Source organism: Micropterus dolomieu, linkage group LG09, assembly GCF_021292245.1.
Source record: "Micropterus dolomieu isolate WLL.071019.BEF.003 ecotype Adirondacks linkage group LG09, ASM2129224v1, whole genome shotgun sequence".
Taxonomy (NCBI): Eukaryota; Metazoa; Chordata; class Actinopteri; order Centrarchiformes; family Centrarchidae; genus Micropterus; species Micropterus dolomieu.
Window position 1 is genome coordinate 28,124,302 of NC_060158.1, and position 12,555 is coordinate 28,136,856.

The window sequence follows — 12,555 nt, forward strand, 5'->3', positions numbered from 1 at the left end:
TGCAGCACAACAAACTAAAGCAAGAAGAAGCCAAGCAAACGAATTTTAATGTTGTCCTCTTCATTTTCTGACATTGCCTAAACAATTACTTGGCTGATGTGGTTTCTATGGCAGCTATTACACCAGACAGACGTGCTCTTCACTACCAATGAGTGCAGCAATCAGTACCCTGCCTCCGCTGGGGAGATAACACTCAAACTCTTAATTCAGTCAACCAGCCTTTGGGCTTTTTGAGCAATGGGAAAGACTCACAAATCAAAAGCTCAATGTTCTGCATGCCCGTCACTGTGTGCCAGACTAGGGAGTCAAGCAGCCCATCAAAAGCAAACACTGGGGCAGACGGAGTTGTTTATTCAGCTATACACTTTGTTTAGTGGGTGCATGTCCTTTTCTGATTGAGAGACCATTTGCTGTGTGTCATGGTGAATCACTTATTTTGAACTCTGATCTTCAGAGGCTGGTGGGATATATTTTCAGTTTTTAAAGGCCACTGGTTTCTTCTTGAGATCAACTCACAGGCAGGATACACCAATCAAGCTGCTGATTATTCCACCGGGGCAATTAAGCCACAGCTGGACTTCGTCCTGACCTTCAAAAGCGGAAGAACTACTCAGAATTTCACTACCCAAGATGAACATAAATACTGCCTATTTCTACCTCCATTTTCCTCCACAGCATGTGGCAAGGGCAAGAGGTTAAGTCCGGCTAGCTCCAATATGGCTCCACAAAACATGCTCCATCTTTTTTGCCAGCTCAGTCTTTGTAATATATAACCAGTCCAGGCATAGGCTAGCTGCATGACTAACAGCGCTAACTAGCTAGCGGCAGCTACAGTTAGCAGTAGTTAGTGTCTAAAGCAATTGCTGACAACAAGTACAGCCATCTGTCTATCAGAAAATATTTTCCATAAAATATGATCCAGTGCTGTAATCAGTGAGACCCAGGCACCAGAAATACTACACTCTAACAGCGTCTAATAGTTGTTTAGTTTTTATCTAATTATTGTCTCATTTTTAGTTTGACAGACGTTGAATTCATCAAATTTTGTACCCCATATCGTTATTTTCATAGCCATCAAGCACACCGGCAAGAGAGTGAGGATGCGGGCCACGAGGGGAGCCTTAAAGAGACAGGCACTAAAACGGAATGGTCAGACAGAGGTTGAACAGAGGTACTACAATGGACAGTGTGAGAAAAATAGTGATTTCTGAACATTAAAGCATTTAAACATTTTCTAGTACAAACCCAAACTAAAAGTATGAACCTGAAAGAGGGCATACTATGGGACCTTTAACAAACCAGCTTGTGTGTAACACATAAAGCCTGTAACAAAGTAAACAGTGCCAAAATCTCCCTGTCCGTTAATTCACGCCTAAGTGTGACTTTTAAGTTGAAACCAAAACACTGGGTTTCTATTGGCTAAGCCCTCACAAAAGCGCTCACCCCCTGCTTTTTCCATTACTGGTGTAAGCTGCAACATGAGATTTCTGTTGTATTTTTTTTTCAAACTTCAAGTTCAACATGTTACTCTTTATTCCTTCTGAGTACAGATTTGGAAGGAGACCGTTATACACAGCAGTCTCATACGTGCAGACGAAGATACTGCTTACAGTGTTCTTACCGAGAAGAGGATAACCGCTGAAGTCCGAACCTCTTGATCCACTAAGGTCAACTTGCCGTTTTTCCCCATTGCTGCGGAGATTCCGCTGTGCTGCGACCCTGACACCAGTGTAGTACTCTGGCCATCGTCAGAATCCGAGCCAAGAAAGAGTCCGCTGGATTGCTTATTTACATTACACACTGTAGTTTATTTTGACAGGGGCAATCTCACATATATCATCCTGTGGCCATCCAGAAATACTCACTAAACCACCAAATCTGGCCACTGGTGAAAATAGTCCTAGCAAATGCACCATTTCGTCCTGTTTGAGTGACGTTTGTTAAAAACTACAGTGGCAAGCTGTTTTAGGAAAAGATTTAGCCTTTAAAAAACGCAGCTATTTATTTTTGAGGGGTCTTCAAATATGTTTAGGGCTCTAGGCTGAGCGCCACAGAGAAGTTACGGAAGTCAGAAATTCGTGTCAGACAGACTAATAAAGACATACTTTTCTTAGTATTAAACTGAACAAGTTTCAGTTTGCACATTTGGATAGCACATTTGGGGAAATTATTATGTTTACCGTACATCTGAGTGAAGATGATTTGATCACTTTCACATCAATGGATCAGAAAGGGATGACAGCACAATGGTGATATATACCTTTTAATAAAGTATTAGTAGTATAAAATATTTCAGATTTTCTACAATAACCTATAACTCTCGTAAGAGAAAACTGTTGACCTGTAATGTCAAAATTAGGGGCCTGTATGTACTACTGAATAAGAGAAAATCAGCAGAGCTTGACTCATGAAAATGTGCCAATCAGGGCCTTCTTTAGCATTTACAGTCAAAAGCAAATAAAAGCACAGGGAGAGCATGTGGTATGGTAATGATGTCTGCGTGTATGACCGGCAAGAGTCTGATAATCAAAAGGCCGACTGGTAAGAACAGGACTTCTCTTTGTGCTCGGTGTAGATGCAGGCTTTGTGGACTTCTTCCCATTGCAGCTTTTGATCTCTCACTCAGGTCTTGTGTCCCTACCTTTTATGTCAGCCTCTCTTCTCGTCTGAGAGGGAGTGATGGTGTCCGGACAGTGGTGCAAACGCAACAACAAAGAGAAGCAGTGAAGTCGAGCTGCAAGACTGGATGGTATAAGCTCCAGACACTGACAGCTCATCTCTGCCTCAAAGTCCTTCCTTGTTTGACCTTATCTTAACATTGAACAAGGTACTTTGTGATCACAACATACTGATTCTTTAATGTAGGACAGGATTGTTTTACAATTCCTCAGACACCATGGTGATGTTTCCAATATCGTGTCTTGTCCAACATATAGTCCAAAATCCAAATATATAGATTTTTAAAATCAGCCAGACAGTCCTATACAGAGCGCAGCATATTTAAGACAACGGGCTTAGTTAGGAGGTATAGCTGTGTGTCATCAGCAAAAAAATTAGTATTTGCAGAGAATACAGTATAGTAAAATCTGAAAGATAATCCTGAAGTTGCGCATTAATGTAATAAACGTGTGTGCTTAGTGAGAGGTACGGGTAGCAACAGAATTACACAGGTATGCACATAAATATATATACTGTGATGGTTTACACACACACAGGCCTGTCACTATAATTACATTATTGACTTACCGTACAATATATGGACATGGCCTCAATCATTTTGGCTTAACTCCCACACATACACAAAGGTGTAGAGGCTATGTGGTGTTTTAATTGGTGTTTTTACAGAATGGATTCCACCTGCATGCTGCCAGAGCTGATCGCAGCCAATCTAGACAATAGCTCTACCAGATGCGCTGCAGTTTGTTTCAGAAGCGGCATTTATTTTTTATTTATAAATCAGGGACTTGCTCAGATTGTGGATAGATATAATCCCTCTTCATTTCATATTAAAAGAACAATGGGAAGAAGATCTACGAATCCCGATGTTAGATGAGGAATGGGACATGGCTCTTTCTAAGGTTCATTCTCTTCTATATGCTCAAGACATGGCTTAATACATATCAAAGTGCTATATTGGCTACAATACTCTAAAGCTAAATGTGTGAGAAAATTTCCAAAACTAAGCCCTATATGTGACAGGTCCAAACAGACCCCAGCGACCATCTACCATTGTGTTCTTGCCCAAAGCGTGCCCCTGTTTTGACACTATTTCCAAGACTTATGGCTGTAGTATTACGCCTTCTCCTACAACTGCTATTTTTGGTATATTGTCAGTACCAGATGATCTAATCTCCCTGCTCGCTTAACAGATGGATATTGCCTTTTCCTCTCTCTTGGCTAGACCCTCAATTATGTAAAAATAGCCTGCTTTTAACCTTTTTATTTGTAGGAGCCCATTTTTTGATTTTTGGATGTTTATAAGTGTCTTCCTCAAAATGCCTCCATTATTAAATGATTTAATACCCGCTGTCTTATGACACGTTCATATGCGCGGCCCTCTAAAGTCGGCTGACATGCACTCCAGACCTAAACCAACATGAATCTGACTGTGCTCCATGATATACGCTATGCAGGTAGAAATTTGGAGGGGTGTGTTGTCTTTTTACCCACCGACTGTAAGACTACTAATCTAAGGACATTTGCATCACATGGCTTTTGTTTGCAATTTCTGGACCGTCTTGAGTTTGTGAGCCTTTGTGAATGCAAACTAGACCAGCTGGAAGTCTGAAACAAGGTATCATCCTCACATTGGTTCGATTCAGGAACTGGAGCTTTACGAGTTTACTCACAAAACTACTTAAATTCAGACAAACACCTACACTCCACTTCCTTGGTATTCTTCAGATTTTATAATACCACGCACACAGTCAAGACATCCAGTAGCTCAATCAGCATAGCAACCCCAAAACATGAGTGAACCTCCACCATGTTTGACTGTAGGGACCGTTTTCTTTTCTTTGAAGGCCTCATTTTGTTTTCTGAGAACAGGACAACCGAACGAATCATGTGTCTGACTTCCTGCCCGGTTCATCTGCTCTGTACTGCTTGATGCAGCTTCCGACAAAAATAGAGCTAAGCTTTAAAAAAAAAAAAAAAAGAAAAAAAAAATGGAATCGTAAACGCAATATCAATAAAATTGCAATTAGATTTTTCCCCAAATCGTTCAGCCCTATTTTCAATGCTTTTCCAAGATTTTGCTTCTCAAATCCTCGGACAACTGTTTTCTCTTCTTTCTTTTGTCCAGGTTCAGTATGGCACACACAGACACACAACACTAAAGGTTGAGTCAAACTTTCTCCATTTTACCTGGTTGTACGTGTGATTTGAAACACAATTATAAGGCCTACCTTGAAAAGGTGCCAATAATTTTGTCTAGTCCATTTTTAGAGTTCTGCGTGGATTGTCTCAGATTTGGCTTTTTTTCCAATGCAAACAAAAGAAATAAACATGACAATACCAAAACATTTGTTATCGCAACCATTTTCACCATTGTCTTTCTCTCCCTGTATGTCTCTGCTCTGTTAGCGTTATGTTTAAAGGAGACCTCTAATGCTTTTCCATATTTTATGACTTATCTACAATGTTGGATGTTCATGTTAAATATGGCCAAAGCTTCAAATAATGAGATAAATGTATTTAAAAGAAATCCCTGTGAGCCAAAACCACCTTTTTCTACCAACGGCTCCGTTCTACGACATATGGAGCTAGATGGCGCCGGTGTTCCATATATGGTCATTTGCTCAGCACAGGAACACTCAGTCTGTCTGTACCACTCAGCGACAACAACAGCCTAGCAACATGCTTCAAGTCTTGGCCAATCAGAAGACACTTTGAGAGGGGTGGGCTTAAAGAGACAGGAGCATCTACAGCTTGTTTCAGAAAGAGGCTGAAATGATGGCCTACATGGAGAGCCAGTATAAGACAGAAAATTATGTTTTTGAACTTTGAATCATGCAAAGCTGCCATACAGGAGTCACAGAACTACAATATGGGACTGGAAAAAGCATCACTGGAAAAATCTCCTTTAATAAAATTGGCCAAAAACCACAATTCCTGTTTCCAATTTTTTCACCTGTGATTCCGTTTTCACAGCAACAAGAGGGTGTGGAGGATTGGTAATGACGGAGCCTTGCAAAACAATCAAAACCAACATGATTCTGAATGACATCGGCACCAACAGGTGCGGTTGCTTTACGTGGTCCGTGCTTGTAAAATATCAACCATGTCTGAGTCTTCAAACATAATACCAAATATTGTCTCTCTCTGTTTCTCTGAAAAGTGGGTCACCAAATATACTTTGGAGCAGTTAATAAACCTGGGCGGCCTGCCCAAATACAGTCTGTGTGGGTAAACACAGCTTATTTTGGCCTTACAGGTATTACATATCGGTAGCTTTGAGTCTTCTTCACTCACTGTGAAGAACTTGCACACTGACATGGTTTAGGGTGTCTGTATGGCTGTGATAATAGCCGGTTGCGGTCTGTGAAGCTGTGGCATGGAAGAACCAACGTGCGGCAAAGCATTCGGTTAAATATGACCAGCACAAGATGGGATATGCGAGTCTGTCACAGCGCCAGTCACAGGTCGCGGCTGATCAAGCTGAAAACCGGCTGATCAATCGGTGCATCTTTAAGGTGAATAGCTTCCTTGGCCTGGAAGTATGAACCCATGCCTCTACATGTGTTCTTTTTTTCACTTCAGTCTGTTTTGGAATTTGTTGCTGGATTTGTTTGTGTTTCTTTCCAGTATTCCTTATATTTCTGCCGGTATTGTTGATATCTTATGTAAATGTCTTGTCTATCTCACTTTTTGAAAGAAAAGTTTTTTGTTTTGTTTTTTATAATAACTTCACAAGAACAAATCACAGGCATGATGGATGATCTTGTTGATACCTCGTTCCCTACAAATTAAGTTGTTCCAAATTTACGCCTCTCCCACTAGACGCCTCTCCTGTTCCCGCCGTGTCTTTGATGGCCCTGCTGTAAATCACTTAAGTGCTGTATTCCCTGTCGTCAAACTGGCCTCCGTTGGTCTCAGAGGCCTCATTGGCAGGCTGCTGAGCATGGGCAGTGTCAGAACAATGCAATGTTTACTGTACAGTGATATGAAGCAGAGAAAAGAAGCAAATCCAAAAATTTGAGAAGCCGCAGCCAACATACTTTACACAGAGAATTTGCTTTTATTGGAGGAGCACTGTCTCCAGTATGTCAGCACACACACTGTTTTGTTACTGTCTACACAAGCATTTTTCTGTCATTCTAGGATGTATGCTCTAAAATGTATAAAATAAAATTAATTTCTGATAAAACACGGCCTTATCAACAATTGTGCTCACGGGAGGAAAGGACATACTTTCAGTGCCAGGTCAAACTAGCCTGCCTCAGCATAACAATTCTTTATAATCAAATAGCGAGATCCCAAGGTAGCAAGATTCCAGCTCAGCTCTCCACCAAATAAATGCATGGAAAGGCCTGAACTCATTAAAACTAGCAACACCATAGATCACACTGCTGTACTTAAAAATGACTGGATTAAAATACACAGTTCAGGAACTGGAAGGAATACAGCTCCTCATTCAGTATGCTTACACACTTTATGAATCTGGCAAAGAATATGCATAAGAGGAAATATATTCTGTAGTAGTAGGTTAAAATAATATGTAAACATTACGGACATGGGTTTTAAAACAAGTTACTTTATTCAGTCAGTAATATTCTTTCCATAGTGTCTTTTAAGGTGAGATGTCAAAGTTAACTGCTCAGTCACAGATTTTTCGATTTATCGCAAAGCACTGTTTTAAAATTTAGACTGCTGATGGTGGACCTAGTCTGATTCGGCATGACTTTTGTTTAGGTGGTGTAAGAGCATGAAACAGAGCGTAAAAGAGGGGGACTAATGCCAAAGGTGTGAGAGGCTGCAACCCTGCATGTGATGGAGAAGACGAACCTCGGCTCCACTCAGCTCTGACGGGGTCCAGCCCAATTTATCCCCGGATGATAAGAAATCATCCTCATGGCGATTAACTGGATCTATTCCTACATGCTGACATGAGTGGTGGCATTTCAATTAATTTGCAGGACTATTGAAAATGGAATACATTATTTTTTAAATCTAACCATTTACCGTCAGACAACTATGGAATGTGAACAGAAATCCAGGTAGATGAAGTGCTGTGCTGTACATCTCAAGGATCTGATCATATATCATGACAAAAAAATAGCTGACCTATTGAATAAAATCTCCAATAGCACAATAGATCTATCCATTTTGACCACAAATACACAGGAACTCAAAACTTACTGCTAGAATTAAGTCGCATATTTTACAGCCCCAGAAAAAAGGAACACCATTCATGTCCTTGGAGACGAAGATAGGAACTGGCCGCAAGTGCTGCCACGGCCTCCTCTCTCTAAAACCTCCACTGCAAACCACTTAGTCTTCCTTCTGTGTCTTTTCGGGGAGATTAAACATGTCTCAGAGGAAGAAAATATCAACCAACCAAATGAACAAGATAAATGTAAGACCTGCTCCTAATATCTCATGTCTGCCTATGGAGAATTGGTGATTAGGAAGGTTTCCACTGTTCAGTACGTGTGTGTGTGTGTGTGTGTGTGTGTGTGTGTGTGTCATAAGAGACTTTGTGAGCAAGACTGAGATAATCTAACAAGTCCTGCTTGCACCTCAAAGGTGTTTGCTGCTTCAAGGCTAAACCCTTATACACTTCAGCCAATCACAGTGGACGATGCTATGCGCGTTATCTCTGATCACATGTATGTGAACATGGTAGCTGTAGATTATGTAACTCAATGAATGCCTGTTAACTGTCAATATTTTTTCAGTACGAAACAACAGACATAGCGGCTGACAGCGCGACTCCCCCGTAGAGACGTCGCAAAAGCACTTACATTTTTATTTGGATCACCTCTCAACTTAAGAAAAAGAAAGATATCAACACAAACTGCAAGTGGTGGGCACTTACGATCAATATAACGTTACAGCATCCGCTGCCACATTTCTACTGTTAAAAACCACCAGGTCCCTGCCGCCGCTCCTCTGCGGTAATGATTGCATTTACCTTGTGGGGAATCCCTCACCTAACACAGCCCAGGCCTGTCTCCTCCTCGATTAGTGCATCTGAAAGCACAACAACCATCCAGCATTTTGGCAACGCAAAAGCAACCAACTCAAAGTAACAGTGTCACTTGCTTCCTGGTTGGCGGGCAGTGGAAAATAACGTCTTTTTTTGCCCTCCAAGGGACGTCACCTGAAAACTCTGAATTACCCTGGTTCCACAAACGTTCCAAAGCAGCAGTTTTACCTCTCCCCACGACTCGTTTTGCATAACAGTGTGTGTTGCACGCTTCAAATGATGTAAAGCGAATGGTGTTCGTTGTTTGATTTTGTTTTTTAAATAATGAATAATGATGGTTGCAGGCATCTCTTTTCAGTCTGTCTTGCTTTGTCTGGTGTTTTTAAATCAGTACAACAAGGGGAAATACATTAATAAATGAAGTGATTGAAAACTGATTGACCCTCCTCGCATGGTCAACCTACTATGGATGTCTGTGAGAGCTCACAAAGTCATTGATTCTGTTTCCAAGCAGCCAGACTCACTCAGCTGATAAAGCTGAAATAGGAAATATGTTAACCACAGTTATCCACAGGATAGGCCTGAGAAGGGAATTCATTTGTCTTTACATGTTACCAGACATGTTTACATTTCCAAATTGCCTCCCTGCTGTAATTCATATAACACTGTATTGCCGTTTTGCATTGCATTTATGTTTTTCATCTGATTTTTCTGGTGTTACCTCTGCTGTGATTGCTCAGAGAGGAAAGAGAGCTGGGATCCTAGCTATACAGGCCCAGCTCGGACATTAGTCTGCTTCTAAAGGTCCAGTCTGGACAAAATGGACCTCAGGCTGCCAAGCAATAAAGGTCCACATCTTCATTCTGGATCGAGCACTCAGCATCCAGAATGCAGCAGCAGACGTTCTCCCACCCTGCACTGGCTACCAGTGGCTGCTTGCTCAGCAAAACCACCACTGTTTGCTGTCTTGGCTCCACAATGGTAGTGATACACAGCCTGGGAGTATACCGCCAACTTCACGGGAAAGTAAGTCCCTAAAGCATGTAGTCGAAGAGAAGTCTGTTGGTTGAGGTCACAGTTCACTTTTTAGGCTCGTTTAGAACAGTTGTTCTGAGGAGTGTACTTTTACGAAGTAGACATGACAAATACCTGAACGGCTCCCTGATTTAGACATCAATCTTTTACACACTATACTGGACTAACTCTGCAGCTTACCTTCGTGCACGGTCACCCCACAGTTGTCACATTGGATGATCTCATCTGCATCCTCGCTGTTGTCTCCCAAACAGACGCAGCAGATGAGGATGTGCTGAGTGCTCCAGGTCTGGGAACGGTCCAGCAAGGCATCCTGGGGAATCAGGAAACAGAGCCACAGTAAAGCCACTTATCCAATGCCCCCACACCCCAACCCCCTGATCTGACCACAGATCCAGTAACTGGCAGTTAGTAAATCCTCTACACAATGCTCGTGGACATTGTGCTAAGTCGATTATAACAAAGGCAGAAATTCTCCTGGAATCACTCTGATACCATCTAAACCTCTCATTGGATTATATGGTGACTTTGTGACTCATATTGTTGTTTGGTATTATGGAGTGCTACAAAAAGTAGCCAATGTGCAGGCCAAATACCTAATTCAGCTGCAGTGGTTTACATAACTTGTACAAGGCCAGAAACTGCATTTGGTTCTATGCTCAGTAGATCAATAACAGTGTCCGAAATTAACTTTTTGACTCACCAGCCAAGCATATTCATAACAATGTATATGTGTCACATATACATTTGTTTTAGTAGGTTTGATTGAGATAATAAGGTGTTGTGTTGAAGAGAAACAAGCAGAGGCCAGAATAAAATGTGAAGCCAAGTTAATCAACGGTTCATCAATTCAAGCCTGTAACAACTACTGAAAAGTACATCTCAAAATTCTACTCTTTTTGGCATTAAATGTACTTAAGGATAAAAACTAAAAGGAATGGGTCAAACCCATGGACTTTCACACAGAAGACAGGGGTTCATTTCCCATGTGAATTCAAAAGTCAGCATTGATTTTTTTAAGTGCTTGTCTTATTTTAGCCCTGATCTTCTCCTAAAACAACCAAGTTGTGAGCATCACCTGAAATGTTTCTACGTTTTATTCTTAAAGTCCAACTGGACATTGCATATTTACTGTTGCTGACCAGTGACACTGACCAAGGAATGAGAACGTGCCACATGCGTGACACTGTGTGTACTTTACGCTTTGGCATGATACCAGGTTGCAGTAGCAGACCAGCGGCAGTTTAGCGGAGTATCTGATGTCCCATGAGGTAGAGGCTCTCAGTGTAGTTTTTTATTACAAAACTAAATATGTTAATGTTTTTATTATTGAACGGAAGAAAACAATTGTTCTTCCTTTGGAGCTACATCTGAAATTCTCATTTAGCCTTCAAACCTCTAAGCGGGCTTGCCTGTGTCCACGTTTGACTGACAGCTGAGCCAGCAGGCTGGTAACTGAAGCTTACAAACAAGGACAGACGATGTTGTTTGGTGCATGTATGGTGTAGCCCTTATGTTTAGCATACGGGCTACACCATTTAGCACATGTGAAATATCTGCAAATTTCTTCTACTGAATTTGAACGCAGTCCACACAGTCTGACCCTACACTGGGGTATAAAAGTTCAATTCATCCGCAGTGCCTCACAAGCAAACATTACTGTGAGGCAGCTGCATTTTACAATGTCAGCGAATAAATCTTTGGTGTTGAATGATATTTTTTATTGCCATTGTATTTTTTTGTTTCTTTTGGGAGGCCTGCTGTGTTCTATGCTTGACAAGGGTTTTTTTTCTTATAAATTGCCACCACCACTACTAACAAATGTCAGCATTCTGTTGAACCTTAGCTTTGTAGGTCCATCGGACCACAGTCACAACGCCATTCTAAGTGTAATACTTTCAAAAAAGTGGGACTACTTCGTAGATGTGCACATATCAAAAGTTAATTGATGTTCTGAAGAATGTGTCACAAGAGGAAAAGAGACCAAGCGGTGGTACAATCAGTTATCACACCATATATTAGAACTTTTACTAACAAAGGTAATCACAACCCACGTGTTACACTGCATTTAATCGTAACGTAGCATTGCGTATTTAGCACGTGTTTGCTGCACATACAGCTGGGGGCTCCCATTCATCGTTTCACACCGGCTTCCTCTTCATTCTTATCCAACTTTCTTAACGATGCCAAACACACCTGAAACCCTTGCTCCGAGCCAGAGAAAAACACAACCAGGCAAATCAAGCTAGCAAGCATGTCAAGCTCAGCATCGGAACCAAACATATTAACCAATTTAACATTATTCAACCATTTAAAACAAGTTGAGAAGAGAACATTATAAACTTAAAAAAAACTGACACAGTTATAAGCGAGCAGTGACTAATATTTACCTTTGGAGGATGATGCAACTGATAATATTCCGACTTTCGGTCACTTGAATTAATGGTATCCAACCTGTGCTGTTTGTGACGTGACTCCGGGGTGTGTTCACAGCACTGCCACAACAGCATGTTAAAATAATTTTTCAGGACAACACAAGTTTTTCCAAGAAATGTAACTTTTTTTCTCTCATGTTCCAGGTGTTATCCATGACTGGAAAATTGTTCAACCGTTTCCCAGGTTTTCCAGGACACGTGGGAACCCTTTTTTCTGTGCTTTTGGACAAAGTTCAAACTTCTCAATTTCAACATTGTTTTATATTTAGAACATTTTAAATTGAATCCGTCTCTGAGACGGGAACGTTGGAAGTAAAGCCAGAAGGATGTCTGCGTGAAAAGCCACAGTCCGCATGCCGGTGTTACACGTAATGGTCTTTGTCTACACCGATGGTTCCAGAAAGCTGGATTGGTATGTGAAAACACACAAAGTCG

At 41.2% G+C, this 12,555-nt stretch overlaps 1 protein-coding gene across 7 annotated transcripts in view; it reads right to left on the reverse strand.

Annotated features, from left to right (window-relative positions):
- Positions 1–12,555, reverse strand: part of phf14 (PHD finger protein 14) — a 105,484-nt gene that overhangs the window by 88,609 nt on the left and 4,320 nt on the right. For 6 of the 7 annotated variants that reach the window (XM_046058296.1, XM_046058294.1, XM_046058297.1 and 3 more), the window contains exon 5: positions 9,866–10,007. In XM_046058296.1, coding sequence (XP_045914252.1) covers positions 9,866–10,007 — 142 coding nt within the window. The remainder of the gene's footprint in view (positions 1–9,865; positions 10,008–12,555) is intronic. The other variant, XM_046058295.1, reaches the window with a different exon arrangement.